This window comes from Hyla sarda, chromosome 11 (assembly GCF_029499605.1).
Source record: "Hyla sarda isolate aHylSar1 chromosome 11, aHylSar1.hap1, whole genome shotgun sequence".
In the NCBI taxonomy this organism is placed as follows: Eukaryota; Metazoa; Chordata; class Amphibia; order Anura; family Hylidae; genus Hyla; species Hyla sarda.
This window is the reverse complement of record NC_079199.1, coordinates 59,049,444-59,068,527: the sequence shown is the minus strand read 5'-3', so window position 1 is coordinate 59,068,527 and position 19,084 is coordinate 59,049,444. Positions and strand designations below refer to the sequence as shown.

The 19,084-nt window shown below is 42.1% G+C and overlaps 1 protein-coding gene across 4 annotated transcripts in view; it reads right to left on the bottom strand.

Moving 5' to 3' along the window:
- SPRED1 (sprouty related EVH1 domain containing 1) overlaps nt 1-19,084 on the bottom strand; it is a 90,440-nt gene that overhangs the window by 2,510 nt on the left and 68,846 nt on the right. For all 4 annotated transcript variants that reach the window (XM_056546167.1, XM_056546164.1, XM_056546166.1 and 1 more), the window contains exons 3-5: nt 17,268-17,436; nt 15,890-15,942; nt 1,511-1,660 (exon numbers count right to left, since the gene is read on the bottom strand). In XM_056546167.1, the coding sequence (XP_056402142.1) occupies nt 1,511-1,660; nt 15,890-15,942; nt 17,268-17,436 (372 nt within the window). The remainder of the gene's footprint in view (nt 1-1,510; nt 1,661-15,889; nt 15,943-17,267; nt 17,437-19,084) is intronic.

Sequence of the window (19,084 nt, the reverse complement as noted above, 5' to 3'; positions counted from 1 at the left end):
TATGTTTTTGGTTGCCCCATGATACGATCTGCCTATCTGTATTCTTCTTGCTATTACATGTTTTTATCAATTGCATTGTCTTTTCTATGGAATTAATAAACGTTGTGTCAATGGGACACAATATTTGTTCATAAAGTGACTCTGCTTTTCTTTTTGGTGCAAGAATCTATAGCGATCAACTGCAAGTGTGTTCTGCTTCCCTATAGCTCCACCACAGGAAAAACAAAGCATTACATGATTCCCACTGAAATAAAGGGGCTGTCCATGCATGGAGACAATGGGTCCCCCAGAGCCACAGAAAGGTTTCGCAGCCACTCTCTACTCTTTAAACTAGAGTTACTAAACTAGATAGAGGGGAACCCGTCAAATTCCATATTAAAAAGATACAGACAGCAGTGTGTTCTCTCCTGGCTCTGTGTCACGTGACCAGGACCGGCCATCCTGCTCACATAAACACAGTGCAAGTAAAGCAGCAAGTGGCAGCACAGTTCTCTCCTCACTTTTTCTACTGATCAACTGGGGTCTGAACACTCCGACCCCAATCGATAAAAACTTTTGGGGGGATATTTATCAAAGTTGTCTATGTCCCGCATCAATATAGAACAAACTACAGAGGGTTAGTCTGGTCTATTGTGCACCTAATTTATCAAATGGCGCACGGCTCTTGATAAATTCTGTGCACAGACTGCATGATCTATGCTTTAGTCTATATTTAAACCTGCTCCAGCATGGTCTGACATTTCGGTGTACTTTCAGCCTATGCGACTTGTTGCTGAAAAGTCGCTTTTGATAAATTCAGCACCAATGCATTTTTCAATGCATTTCAGTCTAAAATAGACTAGCATGCATCATGTTCTAAAAATCCTCTAGAGCAAGTGTCGCAGAAAAGTCGCACATATTTAGACTACGACTTTCTGTGCGACAAATTTAGAGAAGAAAAACCAGTCTAAATCCTTTGATAAATCTCCCCCATGGACTTGTCTCTAGGATATTAATGCACAAAATCCCTAGGACATGTCAAAAGTTTTTATAACAACAGGACCACCTTAAGGACAATAGTTGGATGTATCCGGCACTTGTCTACACCATGCCAGCTATTAGCTGTTTAAATGTCGCAGCTATCAAATACTCAAATATGCAGCTATCAAGCACTTAGCAGCATGTACAGCTGACAGATTCCATAACATCCTATAATTATAGGATGGTAGAACCACAGGGACTTTTGGAGGTGGTTGATATGTTGCTGTGTTGTGCCTGGGGAGGAAAGTCCTCGATCACTTCTATTTTCTATCATTCATTAATTGGGTTTTGTCTTTACTGTGCTTCATGCATACTTCAGTGAATAATAATAATAATTCAGTGAATTTGTTCTCTTATGGCTGGCTATGAAGGACAACCACTGTAGTGAGTGCGTACCCCTGAAGTACGAACTTTATAAACCTTGTGGTCCCAGAGACATATTGCATTTTTTCCTCTGCTCCACACTTCTTTACACAGCTAGCTGTCTCACCTGGGTGTGCATGTAAGCTCTTCTAGGATTAAGGTTCTCAAAGGGAGAAGGCCTGATGGCTGAGCTGCGATAGAGTTCATCCGTTGGAATTGAGTCACGATGGAAAAAGGAGCCATTGTTCTGCGTGCTGCAATGATCTTCTTTGTTCATCTAAAGAGATGACAGACAAAAAAATCATGATATACATTTATTACACATATTGGTATTGGTGAAAATAAAACACCATAAGCACAAAAAACAGCTAAAAATAATTATATATATCACAGAATAAGCAATAACTGATACCACATGTATGGTCTAAGGTTGGAGACTAGAGAGGAGCGAACTTACAGTAAATTCGATTCGTCACGAACTTCTCGGCTCGGCAGTTGATGACTTTTCCTGCATAAATTAGTTAAGCTTTCAGGTGCTCCGGTGGGCTGGAAAAGGTGGATACAGTCCTAGGAGACTCTTTCCTAGGAATGTATCCACCTTTTCCAGCCCAACGGAGCACCTGAAGGCTGAACTAATTTATGCAGGATAAGTCATGAACTGCCGAGCCGAGAAGTTTGTGACGAATCGAATTTACTGTAAGTTCGCTCATCTCTATTGGAGACCACTGGTCTAAGCCAGTCTACGGACTAACTTCGTACATGCCCATACTGAATAGCTAAATTACAAGCTGTAAAGTAATATTGTGCAAAATAATTCAGTTAATTTAGTCATGTACTTTTTAAGATTATATAGATAGGCATGCAAAATCATAGAACTTTGCAGAATCTTAAAATACCTTTTTATTGGACTACAGTGGTCCCTCAACATATGATGGTAATTCGCTCCAAATGAATGATCGTTAGTTGAAACCATCGTATGTTGAGGGATCAGTGCAATGTAAAGTATAGGACAGTGGTCTCCAATCTGCGGACCTCCAGATGTTGCAAAACTACAACTCCCAGCATGCTCGGACAACCAACGGCTGTCCGGGCATGCTGGGAGTTGTAGTTTTTCAACATCTGGAGGTCCACAGGTTGAAGACCACTGGTATAGGAGGTTATACAGTACTCACCTGTCCCCGCTGCCCTGGATGTCGCCCTCCATCGCTGTCGCCATGTCCCCGGACCGTCTCTGCTGCATCTCTCCACCGCCGTCATCACATCGCTGCGCACACCGCTCCTATGGGATGGCGTGCGCGATGACGACGATGGAGAGCGACGGCGATGCAGGGGATCCCGAAGAGGACGGTCCGGAGCGCTGGTACAGGTGAGTGACACCCACCGGACCACACGGGGCACCGTAAACGGCTATCCGGTGGCAGCTGATGCAGTCTGTGCTGCCGGATAGCCATTTATGCGATGGCCCCGACATTAAAAAGCATTGTATGTTGATGCTGCCTTCAACATGTGAGGCCTCTGAGAGGCCATCGCATGTTGAAATTATCGTATGTCGGGGCCATCGTAGGTCGGGGGGTCACTGTAACAGTATTTTGTAGAAAAAAATAATTGAGGGTCCTTTCTTTATCAAGTCAAAATAAAACTATTAGTCCAATAAAAATGTTGCATCTGCATCACTGGACTAATATGGCTACTCTAAACTGCTATTAAATAAATGTGTGTGTGTATATATTTTTTTTTATGCTTATAATAATAAGGCTGGGAGTCGGATAATGAATCCGGTCGGCTCATTTTTGCCCCTTATCTGGTTTTGAGATCGGACCTAAAAACGCGATATACCACGGTTTTAGGTCCGGTCACAAAACCGGATATAGGGTAAAATGAGCTGACCGGAGTCACTATCTGACTCCTGTCGGCTCATTTAAATGAATTGGATACGGACCAGGTCCTGCTGGGATACGGGAGCGCCCGGTTTTCCATCTCCCAGCTGGATCCAGTCCCCGTATGTGATAAATGTAGTGTGACAGATATGCTTTCAGTGACAACACGAACAAAAACTGAAATATTGCATTATTGCTAATGTAATAGTGTCATAAATAATCCAGCCATATTGGTTCATTTCTTCTGGATAGCCTCATAAAAAAAGCTCTAAATCCCGTGTACGGACATACATTTAGATAAAATAGCTAATCAGAGCGAATTATATATAGCAGATAAATGGCAGCCAAACCTGCTGATTGGCCGACCATCTAAAGCAGCGTCTCCCAACCAGTGTGCATCCAGCTGTTGCAATACAACAACTTCCAGCATGAAATGCCCAGGCTTGCTGGGAGTTGTAGTTTTGGAACTCCTGGAGGCACACTGGTTGGGAAACACTGGTCTAAAGTGTAAGACTCCATTCCAACAGTGTTGGTTTTAGCTGTGAGCCTCAACAGCCACCGATTGGTTGAGCGGGCACATCCTTGTGTCATGACAAAATCCAGGCAGTACTGCGCAATGGGACCATGCCAGAATGGCGATAGCTGGGGATCAAGGCAGGTTAATACACAAGTTTCATTGTTTTTACCCCAGTCTTATCACATTTCACTGTAAAAAGTATTCCCTAGACAAACCCTTGATACTCAAGCTGCCTGTAGCTGCCATTAATAAGAGCTTACTACATACTACTGAACTCCGTTATAAAACCTCAAGCTAAGAGAGCTTCCTCTAGTGGTTGTTAAAAGTAGCCAGAACATTCCATAGCTATACTGATGGAATTTGGTGTTTTCTGTTTAAAAAAAAAGAAAAGAAAAAAAGTTTTAGCTGTTAATACATACAGTTATTTACCATCCATCCTCATACTGAAGGGTTAACATGACCAAACTATTACTAATCTTATGCATATGTGTGAGGTTATATCTATATTAGCTACACATTGTCCATTTTAGTCTAAATGGATGTCACCACAATACTTGTAAGGACATAATAAAATATTATTTTACAGTATTGTTCTCTAAACTGTGACTCAGGGAAGACATGTGAAAACAAACAAAAAAATAAAAAAAATAAAGTTGGCCACAGGTCTATATGGGATCTCATGGCTAACTTTGTGAGATCCCACCAATGACAATATTAACGGTAACAACTTAACCAACCAGTGGTATATCACTGTTGGGCTAAATATAGTGAGTTTAAAGGGGTACTCTGCTGGATTTTTTTTTTTTTTTTTAAATCAACTGGGGCTAGAAAGTTAAACAGATTTGTAAATTAAGTAAAAGGTAGATACAGTGTTGCTGAGCACTAACGGTATTGCATAACAGTTTGTCGGGTAACCAGGCGTGAGCAGGCTTTGAACACGGTGCGTGCTAGTATATGCTGGGGGGTGCTATCCTATAGTGCACAAAGCGCATACAATATACCAAAGTAGAATGAAGATGCACTCACCCTGGGGTGAGTGCATCTTCATTCTACTTTGGTAGATTTGTAAATTACTTTTATTTAAAAATCGTAATCCAGTAATCAGCTGCTGTATGCTCCACAGGAAGTTCTTTTCTTTTTGGATTTCCTTTCTGTCTGACCACAGTGCTCTCTGCTGACACCACTGTCCATTTTAGGAACTGTCCAGAGTAGGAGTAAATCCCCATAGCAAACTTATCCTGCTCTAGACAGTTCCTGACATGGACAGAGGTGTCAGCAGAGAGCACTGTGGTCAGACAAAAGAAATGTAAAAAGAAAAGAACTTCCTCTGTAGTATACAGCAGCTGATATGTACTGGAAGGATTAATATTTTCTAATAGAAGTAATGTACAAATCTGTTTACCTTTCTGGCATCAGTTGATTAAAAAAATAAAATAAAAATGTTTTCCAGTGGAGTACCCCTTTAAGGCCATCTACTCCTTAGACTCACAAAGTTATCTACTCTAGAAAATGTCTACTCAGCTCAAGTTTATAGAGATATGGAAGACTAAATGTATAAGAGCTAACTAGGATAGGACTCAAAATCTTATAACAGGTACCACATATTGTCTAGACAGGGCACAGTAACACTACATATGGTCAATGCACTTCTATCTTCAGGAATATGGCTTTAGGTCCCTTGTGGGTGAACATGAACACTTATTCGGAAACTACTTAGAATAGCAGCTCTATTATTTAATGTTAAAAAAGGATAGCTCATTTTTGAAGCTGGAGCATTTAATAAAAAAATATTAAAATCTAGTTTTAGATTTTGACAGTCTACACACTGTCAAATCTCAGCCTGATGTGTTACCGACAAATCAATTAAACAAAGTAAGTGCAAAGCACCGAAAAGAATCCTGCAATCACCGCTCGACAGACTGCTTCAAATTCCAACTGTGGACAGACTGGACGAGGCTGCAGGAACTGCATGGAGCACTCAGAGGTGACTGCCGGCAGTTTTGCACAACTGTGCTTCTTCTGAAGGAAGAACTAGTATAGAGGCTGGAAGAAGTACAGTTGCGCTAAAGTGCCGACAGTCGCCTTAGAGTGCCCCACGCAGTCCCTGCACCCTCGTCCGGTCTGTCCATGGTTGGAATTTGAAGTAGTCTAAACGGTGAGTGCAGGATTCTTTTCGGGGCTTCGCACTTTGTTTAATTGATTACTCGGTCTACATTATTTCCTAGCACCTCCGGACTACAACCGTATTTGCATTGACCCCACTGCCTTAAAATATTGACCTGCATCCTTTGAGCGCAGACCATAAGGGAATCTAGCAGTGCCTCCTAGTTTCTACATTTACATGTGTTACCGACAAAATGGTTAACATAAAATATCTCTGATGTTACCTACTACAAACACATTACTACATCGGGGTGTAACACCACGAAAAAGGATTTAGTAATGGCTGCTTGTGTCTCCCACATTGACATCTTTTTGAAGACAAAATATATGAAATATGTCACTGTCTCTAAGATCCTCAGTTCTCAGTTTTTCTAAGTTTACGTTTTCTTGCTACAACCACAGGTCTGCCTGCCGGCTACAACACTCCTAGATCTAATGAATTCTACAAAGCCGCTCATTTGCTGCAGTATTTAAGGACAGATGCGGACATTATCACATTCAGTCCCATCTAAGAGCCAAAGTCGGTCAGAAACAAGACTAAGATAGACTGTGTAGTCACAAGCAAAGCATGAAACTGCAAGCGAGTGGGCAGCAGCATGCCAATGAAGACCCACTTTATAAACAAGGCGACGTTACCATGGAAACACTCCATGGCGACACAGCAAAAGACAAGAAAAAGAGAAAAACAGGAGAAGAAATTATACCAAAAAGTGTACAACTGTTGCTATAAAGCCAAAGCCTAGTGTCACCCACACTAACCTGAATATTTAGGTAGATAAAAATAGGTTAACCTGCACTAACCTGAGTATGCAGGAATATAGTGCAGGGGATTGTGTTTCTAACACTGCTTACCTTATATTCGTCTGGTTGCTAATACGGTAATGCATTATGTGTAATATCTTATCCCACGTGCTTCAGTGATAACCCCACCCCATTTAGCTGATAACTCTGCCCCCATTCATACATATTCATCCCCTCTTCCTCAGAACGTCTGTAAAGAGGCGGGGTTATTTGCCAGAGCTGGTGAAAGAAAGCATTGCACATACAACAGCAGCCCACCTTCAGGGCACTAAAAATTACCATATTTGAAAACTAATATCTCCAGGACAGCTGCATCAATTGTCGCCCAGAAACAAGCATTAGAAACAGGGTCACTCACACTATGTACCGACTATTCAGTTTAGTGTGGGTGATCTTGCTGCGAGTTTCCCTTTTAGGGAAATCTGCCCGCTCCATATCATACTCACGCATGCTGCAGCTTAGCATGGCCTCTATGGCACTTGAGCTTGAAAGGAGAAGATGTTTTTAAATTTTAAAGTTCTACTCACATTAACCCCTTAATGACAGGACGTAAATGTATGTCCTGGTGATGTGGTACTTAACGCACCAGGACGTACATTTACGTCCTGAGCATAACCGTGGGCATCGGAGCGATGCCGGCATCATGCGCGACAGGTCCCGGCTGTGGATCGCAGCCAGGGACCCGCCGGTAATGGCGGACACCCGCGATCCCACGGATGTCCGCCATTAACCCCTCAGATGCCGTGATCAATACAGATCACGGCATCTGCACTATCGCGGTCACTTAACAGGATGATCGGATTGCCCGCAGCGCTGCCGCGGCGATCCGATCATCCTGCACGGCAGACGGAGGTCCCCTCACCTGCCTCCGCTGTCTTCCGGGAGTCTTCTGCTCTGATCTGCCTTTCCGCAGACCAGAGCAGAAGATGACCGATAACCCTGATCAGTGTTATGTCCTATATATAGCACTGAACAGGATTAGCAATCGAATGGCTGCTATAAATAGTCCCCCTATAAGAGTGTAAAAATAAAAGTTAAAAAAGTTTAAAAAAAATTGAAAAACCCCCTCCCCCAATAAAAACGTAAATTGTCCCATGTTCCCTATTTTACACCCAAAAAGTGTAAAAAAATTATTTTATATACATATATGGTATCGCCGCGTGTGTAAATATCCAAACTATTAAAATAAAATGTAAATGATCCTGTACGGTGAACAGCGTGAACGTTAAAAAAAAAAAAAAAAAAGGCCAAAATAGCTGCTTTTTTATAACATTTTATTCCCAAAAAAAATGTATAAAAAATGTAATAAAAGTTTTGTATAATCAAATATGGTATTAATAAAAAGTACAGATCACGGCGCAAAAAATGAGCCCACATACCACCGCTTATACGGAAAAATGAAAAAGTTATAGGTCTTCAAAATAGGGGGATTTTAAACGCACTAATTTGGTTAAAAAGTTTGCGATTTTTTTTAAGCGCAACAGTAATAGAAAAGTGTATAATCATGGGTATAATTTCATCGTATTGACCCAGAGAATAAAAAACACATGTCATTTTTACCAAAAATTGTACGGCGTGAAAACAAAACCTTCCAAAATTTGCAAAATTGGGGTTTTCTTTTTAATTTCCCCACACAAATAGTATTTTTTTTGGTTGCGTCATACATTTTACTTGACTGCCATGTTACATTTCAGTAACTAATACTAAATGTATGGCTTGACAAACCCCTTAATCCCCCCCCCCAACCTACAAGTGATCACAGCTGAATACCGGGCCAGCTTTATTTAAAAAAAAAAAAAAGGGGTCATCTTTGTGTGATAATCCCTTTAGGGATACAGCAGCTTTATATTTTGTATAGTGACATTTAAACAAGGTTTGCTTAAATAGACTGGATGGTGTTACAAAGACATAGAAAAATGAAAGCCATCAGATTTATGAAAAGGTCTCACATTTCACAAATAACTCAGAAACCTAATCCTGGTATTTTGTTACATCTACACAGATGACTCCTCTTTGTCAGTGTTGCCAGTGTGATCTCTCTATGCTTATCAACCATCTTGAGAGAGAAAGAAATAAGAGGGTATCTTGGAGCATCAATCTTACTATAAATATTTTTACACAAGGCAATTATCAACCGATGGCTCTGCCATCTCCTGACCAATGAGCAAACCCTTCTTTGTCAGCCAATCAAATCTTATATGCAGCTCCCCAAGTCACTGTTGGCAGCACTTCTCTTAATGTGAACAGGGGCTGTGCTGCTAACAATAATAGAAGTAAACAGCCACAAAAACAAAGAAATCGTTCATATGCAGTCATTGACTTCCATTTATTGGAGATGTCTAGGGGTGTTCTTACACACGGCGTTGCTGCCCATGGTATCTGAATGCAATCCTTAATTGCAGGTGCCATCTTGACTTGCTGCTTTAAACAGTGCCAAGTCCAGATGAAGACCGCATTTATAGATGAAATGCAAGCTAGCGGCTAGCCACAAGCATTTGCAACTCTTCGATAATGGTGTGCTGCACCTGGACTTGCCACTGTTTGAAGTAGTTAAGCATCGCATGCACAAGTCATTGCCAGCAGTACCACATGTACAAACACCCTAAATAGTCTTATCAACGAGTGCTGAATGACTTGTACACAGTCATTGACACTCATAACAGGCAATCTGTCATAAGAAAAGTACCTTAACCCCTTGACGATCAAGGACGTAAATATGAAATCCTATCCCTTCCCCAATATCGCGCCACACCCCTACCCCTTAATTCCCTGGTTGAACTTGATGGACATATGTCTTTTTTCGACCGTACTAACTATGTAACTATGTGGCGGTACTTCGCTAGCAGCAAGCATTGGAAGTACCGCCATGACAGCAAGCATTGGAGCGATGCTCAAGTCATGTGCGGCAGGTCCCGGCTGCTGATAGCAGCCAGGGACCCGCCGGTAATGGCCAACATCCGCGATCACACGGAGGTCTGTCATTAAAGGGGTACTCCCGTGGAAAACTTTTTTTTTCTTTTAATCCCTTAGGGACTCAGCCTATTTTCACCTTAAGGACCCCTTCCTCAGTAGGCGCCTTCCTCGCCTACTGAGAAAGGGGTCGTTTTTAGCACCCTGAAACGGCCGACATCTAATCTGAACAGAGCACGATCCATATGCACTACCTAGACTGAAGCTGGCTCGGAATTTTGTGAACCACCTGCTGCATTCATCATAAACATCTTCTCTCCCCGAGCGCACTGCAAACTTGCTGCCTGAAACATCAGAACCCAGCCACAATCCATCCAGTGAGGGTCCGATACTTACACAGGTATTTGCCGATACCACGGACCACTCACAAGGGAGCCTCCTGCAGGAGCCCTTCACCCACCCAGGCATCCACGCCGGGACTACCACAGCGAACACATAATTTCTACCCATCGGCCCGTCGCAGTACGGGACCAGCAGCTATGGTGAGATTGAACCATATATTTGTTTAAAGACTGCGGGCAGCATTTGTTACACCAGTCCACTAAGTGACTTTGCCTTTTCCATCATAAGTGCCGGACTATCAGCCCTTTCCATCACAAGTGCCGGACTAACAGTCGATTCCGGACCATTGGCATATGCTGCTGAAAATTTGCACTTATTTCCAGTATCAGTACAATAGGTAGTTGCTTTATATATTTTTTCTAATCCTGTCATAAGGGGCAAATGAAAGTTGAAGAGAATACTGATATTGCTCTGAAATTTATAACCATTTAGGTTTTTTATTAACATAATTGTTTTAATAAAATCTAGATTTTTTTTCAAAACTATGTCTCAAATAATTATTCACTGTGTACCCTTGGGTGGTATTCTTGAGGTGTGGTTACTTTTTATTTCAGTTTTTACCCATTTGGATTGGTGGGGATCAATCCTTTAACCACATTGACCTCGAATATCTGGTTGTGAGCTGCACACACTTTACTTAGATTTGTAAATTATTTCTATTAAAAAAATCTTAATCCTTCCAGTACTTTTTAGCTGCTGAATACTACAGTGGAGAGATGTGAGAACATCTCTCCGGTCTCCAGCCGACCCCAGCGCTGTGCTAGTAAAGTCCTCTGTAGTGGCGGCTTATTCACAGCTTTTCTTTTTGGAACACAGAGCTCTCTGCTGATATCATGACCACAGTGCTCTCTGCTGACATCTCTGTCCATTTTAAGAACTGTCCAGAGTAGGAGAAAATCCCCATAGAAAACATATGCTGCTCTGGACAGTTCCTAAAATGGACAGAGATGTCAGCAGAGAGCACTGTGGTCATGATATCAGCAGAGAGCTCTGTGTTCCAAAAAGAAAAGCTGTGAATAAGCTGCCGCTACAGAGGACTTTACTAGCACAGCGCTGGGGTCGGCTGGAGACTGGAGAGATGTTCTCACGTTCTCCCAGCCGGTCTGCAGCTGTAAACTCCGCTGCTCCTCCTCGGTCCCCAGACTGAAGCGAAGTGAGGGAAGAAGCGCCCCCCCCAGCAGGCTTCGGGGACGTAGCGCCTGCTGGGGCCCACCAACATCCTTCTGCCGGCAGCAGAAGCAAGAAGACAGGTGAGAATTAGAGCTTTTTAAAGCTTCTAAAACATTTTTAAGGGCAGGGGAGAGTGTTAGGTGCAGTTAGGGAACATAGCTTGAGTTAGTTTAGAAAAGTTTATTTAGCTATAAGGAGAAAACATTCAGCTAAGAGCTTCTCCCCATTTGTTCTAGCTAATGGTGCCGGTCTCAGCACCCAGAACCCCACTGATCAAAACTCAATGACAAGTCATATGTTTTTAAAAGGTTCTATGGAGAAAGTCCTATATAATAACCAGATCAGTACCCATCAGGACACAGCTACATTTTTTTCCAAGCTATGTTTATGTCTAGAGATGAGCGAACTTACAGTAAATTCGATTAGTCAAAAACTTCACGGCTCGGCAGTTGATGGCTTATCCTGCGTAAATTAGTTCAGCCTTCAGGTGCTCCGGTGGGCTGGAAAAGGTGGATACATTCCTAGGAAAGAGTCTCCTAGGACTGTATCCACCTTTTCCAGCCCACCGGAGCACCTGAAAGCTGAACTAATTTACGCAGGAAAAGTCATCAACTGCTGAGCCGAGAAGTTCGTGACGAATCGAATTTACTGAAAGTTCGCTCATCTCTATTTATGTCTATGGTCACCCTGACCTACAGATGAGGCAAGTTACTAGTGAAAAACTATAAAAGTTACCCGTCTCACAAATCAACTACTGTAAAATATCACTTTTAGACTTCCTTTGTAGACGTTATTTACACTGATGCCAATGGATAAAGTTATTCCCAGACTATTAAGGCAAAGAATTTTCTTTGACAGCAATACACCAGTGAGGCAAAGTTATGATTTTTTTTTTTTTGCACTGCCAATATACCGGTCACTGATATGTAACCCATAAGCCACCTGTTTTTCTTCCCAGAACAGTACGGACTTAATGAATCGGAATGCTTACTGTATTGGGAAGGGATGTTTCCTAGCAAACACAATATGCCAGCATGGAGTCTGGAATGTCATTCAGGACTGAAGCTATGGGTCTAAATACAACTGTATAATGTTTGTACAGTTTACCACACTCCAAAAACATACTAATAAATATACAGTGATCCCTCAACTTACAATGGCCTCAACATACAATAGTTTCAACATACAATAGTCTTTTCTGGACCATTGTAAGTTGAAACCAGACTCAACATACAATGTACAGACAGTCCAGACTTGGGAAACATGTCAATGGCCGGAAAAACTGACCAACCAGAATGGGCATTCACTGGTAAAACACCTGTATTACTGAAGCGTATGCACTGACTGGTGTCTGGTAGCGCCCCCTACAGTACAGGGAGGTATTACATGTTCTGTACACTTTACCTGTACCCGGGTTAGCTGCTCCTTTGGACACCAGGTAAGGGCGACTCCATGTTACTTTTTTAAGACATTGTGTGTACTGTACAGGCCCCCAAAGAAGCTCCTGTCCTCTACATAGACCAGTGTTTCCCAAGCAGGGTGCCCCCTGCTTGGAAAACACCGAAATAGACAGTGATTTACAGCTCCCAGCAGATTACTTTTATATGTAAGAACTTGCTTTATCTATATTAATTATCCACTTATTTTTCTTTATTTCTCACTTTTTCCTATTTTTGGATGACATTTTGGGGCTTCAGAACCAATTACCAGGTTTCCATAGAGTTCTGGTCTCAACATACAATGGTTTCAACATACAATGGTCGTCCCAGAACCAATTAATATTGTAACTTGAGAGACCACTGTACTGTATCCCTATGGAACTGGATGTTCATGTGTCCCTATGCTTCTTGGTGACTGAGGCACGTGTGCGTGCTTTTTGTTTTTGGCACAATAGAATGCGTGGGTGCAGCATAACTGAACAACAGTAAACAATCCAGGAAAAAATATACTTATATTGGAAATACTCTTTTTTGGCATGGACATTACCATTTGTAGTAAAACGTACAAATGTCCATGTGCAAACTCATTCATTAACTAATTTCTACACCCCTTATACTCCCTCAGACCTGTAAACAAGGTGTAATGCAAAAGGGAAAAAAAAAACACAGCCAAAAGGTGTGCCCCTGGGTGAGGACAGTCTGGAAAAGTAAATCAGGATAAAGGGAAAGATGGGTCCTTACCCTTCGGTGTTGCGCTAAGAGCACAACACCTACAATAGCGTCTAGGAGAGAAGAAAGCCGGACAGCTGCCACGAGGAACCGGTCAGTCTCACCGGTAGCAGAACAATAGGAAAAAGCATGAAAACGTGTTCCTCAATGAAGGCGCTGGTCCATGGATGCATATAATAGTTTTATTTTCACATGTAGAGCAACGCGTTTCGACCCCGGACCGGGGTCTTCATCAGGCATAAAATACAACATACAGAAGGCTTCCTTTTATATAATCATATAAAAGGAAGCCTTCTGTATGTTATTTTATGCCTGATGAAGACCCCTGCCCGGGGTCGAAACGCGTTGCTCTACATGTGAAAATAAAACTATTATATGCATCCATGGACCAGCGCCTTCATTTAGGAACACTTTTTCATGCTTTTTCCTATTGTTCTGTAAACAAGGTTTGGCATACTAGCGAAGGGAAGGGTCTGCACCTTGCACACTCCTAGCTCTTAATACACTTCAGAAATATGCTTTCTTCCAGCTGCTGGTAAAACAATTATGGTACTGTGGTTGCTATGAGATTTATTTGATTTCTCCCCAGCCCCCTTCTGAAGCTTCAGTTCTGTACAGGCAAGTCTGTGGAGAAACTATAAAAGTGTCTCCAGCTGCAGAAATGGCAGCCAGATGAGCAAGAAAGCTTGAGTTGGGGGGGAGGGAAGGATCCAGAAGCATTCCCTCCCCCCTCCACCCACTCACAGAACTTTTCTCCCGTCATCCTTGAGCATCCTACAGGCAGCCAGGAAGCTAAATTTACTATGACTGTGCCTGGGCCAGCAGGAAGTGGGAGATTGGGAGATTATAGTGTATTGCTGAGACTTTAAAACTTAATCTCCGCTCACAAAATACTGGCCCGGGGGCACGGGAACGCATGAGCTGCAAGGAAGAAAAATAAAACAGGAAAAAAACTAAGGAAGGTAGAGAAGAAATTGAAGGTACAATTGCAAGAAAGCAGTACTATATTTTTTGCCCTATAGGACGCACCGGCATATAAGACGCACCCAATTTTAAAGGTGCAAAATCTAGAAGAAAAAAAAAAAAGATTCTGAACCCAACAGTGATCTTCAACCTGCGGATCTCCAGATGTTGCAAAACTACAACTCCCAGCATGCCCGGACAGCCAACGGCTGTCCGGGCATACTGGGAGTTGTAGTTTTGCAACATCTGGAGGTCCACAGGTTGAAGACCACTGGAGGAGGTAATACTCACGTGTCCCCGCCGCTCCGTACCCGTCACCGCTGCCCTGGATGTCGCTCCATCGATGTCGCTGCGTCCCCGTGGTGTCCCCGACGCTCCGGACGTCTTCTTCCCCGGGATCCACGCTCTCCGCCGCCGTCATCACGACGCTACATACGCGGCTCCTATAGGATGACAGGACGGCGTGCGTGACGACGTCGAAGGAGAGCACCGGCTATGCAGGGGATCCCGGCACGGAGCAGACACCGAGGAGGCAGGTAAGGTCCCTCCCGGTGTCCTGTAAGCTGTTCGGGACGCCGCGATTTCACCGCGGCGGTCCCGAACAGCTCAACTAAACAACCGGGTTAGTGTCACTTTCCCTTCAGACGCGGCGGTCAGCTTTGACCGCCGCCTCTGAAGGGTTAATGCAGGGCATCACCGTGATCGGTGATGTCCTGTTTAGCCGCGGGTCCCGTTAGGGACCGCCGTGATAGGTATGTATTCGCCGTATATGATAGGTATGTATTCGCCGTATATGTATTCGCCGTATTCTTTCCCCCCCCAGTTTTGGGGAAGAAAAAGTGCGTCTTATATGGCAAAAAATACGGTAAATAAAATATAAAACAAATGGTGAGATTTAAGAATTGTTGAAGAACATTTTTGAATCTGGTTTATATTTTTACATTTGTTAATTTCCTTCCTTTTTCTGCCAGGAACTGTAATTCTTGTCTTTTTTTGTGTTGTTTTCTCTCTTTTTAGTAAAAATTTGAAAAGGAAAAATTAAATCCGCTGCTGCCAGACTGCCTTCTTTTTCATACACATTCACTCACATTATACAACAATTGTTTGGTATTTGTCATGCCAGAAACTAGCAACTCAATCACAAGACACAAATTACATCCCAGGCACCAAATATTAGCCTGGAATCTCTTTGAAATGACTTGTTGTGTCTGTCATTCATAGTGGAGTATTGTTCCAAAGGCATTTTGGTTATAAAAAATAAAAAAAAATAAAAAATAAAAAAAGGTTCCATTTTTCTTTTTATACAAGGATCTGTCTGTAAACAACAGCAAGAAATGTTTGGATTGTGAAAGTTTACTAAGCAATTAGATAATTGCAATAAAGGAAGCCCAATCCCTCATACGGACTGGAGACAAGGCTAAACCCAAACTTCAAACAATGACAGTAATTGGCCATTTATCATTCAGAGATTACATTCAGAATTCCCCACTTTTATTCTTTTATTTTTGGCAGCAGCAATTAGATACATTACATACCTGAGATCCTTCCTCTGATCCAACATCTGACTCCACATGGGATGTGGGAAAACCTGCACATACCAGAAAAAATAAAAATAAAAAAAAATAAAGATTTAAAAACATACATTCCAAAAATATATCTGCTAAATGTCTAGTCCCATGTAAATGCACCACTGCCCATGGAACAGTGGTGGAATAACCTGGAGTTAGCCAAGTAAAAGATACCTAAAATCTTTTTTTAAAACAAAGCTAAACAAAGCTGGAACAAAATAACATTAATGCTTATGCAGAATTATAAAACTATATCCCTTTCCCTTATCCCCTTACACCCTTCCCTTCAATTCCCTGGTTGCACTTGATGGACGTATGTCTTTTTTCAACCATACTAACTATGTAACTAATCCTAAAAATGCTTTAGTCTTTGGAAATGATCTAATCTTAAAAGGGAATCTGTCAGCTGAATTTGCGTCTAAGAGCTGCAGATGCCCTGTTGGATAACAAACAGTACCTTTACTGGAGCTGACTGTTGTTGATAAACCTATAAAACTGCCTTTTTATTTTTCATCAAAGTGTCAAGGAGGCGGGACTAAAGCACCACAGCATGGCACACCGGCTCTCACTGCCTCTCCTCCAGCCCCTCTTTCAATGACCTACAGACCTGTACATCATTGGGGCTAGGAGGTGAAGGCAGGTGAGGGGTGCCAGGCTGTGGCACTTGAGCAGATCAATATCACTTCCATGACACTTGTTTGAGAAACTAAAAGAGGATTTTTTAAGTTTAGCAACCATCATCAGCTCTAGAAAGAGTGCAGTTTATACCCCATCAGCTATTCAATGATGTCTGCAGCTCTTAATAGCAATTACATCTGACAGATTACCTTTAAATGGATAAAGTAAGTAAGTCAATGGAGAAAGAGAGGGGTAAGCCACTGCCAGCTCACACACCTCTGGAAATATATACAGTATAGGGAGAAAAATTGTGACATGTTCAATACTTATTTCACCCTCTGAATATACAGAGGAGTAATAGACATCACTTAATGAAATGTTAAAGTACATTACAGGAACAAAGGGCTAACCTAAATGTACTCGAGTGGCAGGATACATATAAACTTCCTGGGCAATCTCATAGCCTGAATATTGCTCCGAGCCTAACACAGTCAGATGGATTCCCAGAGCTACAATAGTAGGAGGTTCAATGCAAGTCTATGGGACCTCTGGGAATCCATTTGATTACATGAGTCACTGAGTAATTTTCAGGCTAAGAGATTGCCCGGGAAGTTTAAATGCACCCTGCAGCCCGAACAAAGGGAGACTAACTCTTTAAGGATAAGCATGTATCCTCTATCTATCAAGAAAAAAAAAATCAATACGATTGTCAATAACATGAGGATACCTTGAGTGAGGTCTTCAATGGCACGACGTATCCCTCTATCAAAAGCTCTAGCATCTGCTGGACTCTGGAATGTGAGGCCAAATTTCTTGTCTCCAATTCTCCAGTGGTGGAAAGTAGGGGTGACTTTATTATAGACCAGTTCCCTCTTCAGAACACACTCCAGGACCACCTAGAAAAAGCAGATCAGTAACTTTAGACTCCAAAAAAGGATTAAGGGAATATGACCCATTAAACAGTTTTTTACTAAATTGCCTGCCTGCACTAGAAATAATGCACATTCGTGCAGTTGATGACTCCGAATTAACACTGAAACCAAACATTATAATAATCATAATAATTTTATTGATATAGCACCAACAGATTCCGCAGTACTTTACAATTTTGGGGTACAAATAAAGACAAGTATCACACAATACGATATTAGAACGAAGCAAGTGTGGGGATCAATGATCCACGGAAAGCACGGTGCTCCAAAAGTGCTCCTTTTCAAGGTGAAGAATAATAGCCGTAGGTCCGGTATTCGGTAAAATAAGAAATTCTTTATTCATGCAGGGATATACAGGGATCATCCTTTTGGAGCACTGTGCTTTCCGTGGATCTTTGATCCCCACACTTGCTTCGATCTGACCAGACATCCAGGACTTGTTCCCGTGACTGTGAGGTGCCAGCAGCCCTTTCTGGACCACTTGTCCCCCAGAGATCTGGGACTCTAAGCTGATAACGGTGTTGTGCCTGGGACACAACACGCTCAGGTGAGCGCAACAACTTCTTTACACACCTTTATACGTGTAGTCCACAGAATCATGGCACATTAGTGCGCTTCTTTTTTGTTTCTTTTTTTCTATATATATTTATTTGAGTCTCCACAATACGATATTACACACTAAATATTCAAACAGAAGGAGTGAGGGTCCTGCTTGGAAGAGCTTACAGACTATTAGGAATGGGGATGAGACAAATGGCATAAAGTGCTATATTGATACAATGGTCCAGCCATATTTTATAAATAGGTAAACGGTTTTTATCCACCTCTATCCTTTAAGACATTAATAGACTATAAATAGTAGATACAGTAGTGGAAATGTGTGGAATGTCTGCACCAAAAACAGGTTTAGACATTCCGCACATTGGGCACTAGAACCGCAATGCATTTCCTTGCAGAATCAGCAAAAACATTGAACATGTTCATTGTTTTTGCAGACACCGGAATCAGGATTTCCTGGCACAGAAGTTCTGCTGCCTGCACAGTAGATCAAAATCCCATTTAAATCAATGGGATTCTGCTGCTGCAGAATTTCTGCTGTGTGAACATAGCCTAACAACATAGCCTAACTGTTCATGGGTGTATTCTGCCAAATAGCAACAGCTTAAACGTACATAACTGTGGATGGGGTGCGACAAAGAACTTGAGATCTTGTCATTAACATTCCTGGTTTGTCCATTGCAGCTTTACATCAGACCCTTATGTGCAGTAATAGGTTTGTGCTGCATATGGGTACATATGTATCCTCTTCACCATGATCATGCTTCGGAGGAGGAACAGAGGACTCAGTATGCTGTACATGTAAATTATGGTAACCATGCTAATATGATAACAATATAAAAGCCCATTATAAAAGAACATTACTTTAATGCAACATTTCTATGCAAATGTCGGTGTAAAGGATTACAGTGGTTTTCCATTAACCCCTTAAGGACATGTTTTTTTTTCCATTTTTGCACTCTCTTTTTTTCCAGTGGTGAAAAACGTATCCCCTATGCTAAGGAAGTTTCAGATCGGGAGGGGGGGGGGGGGGGTCCGACTCACTCGCCAGATG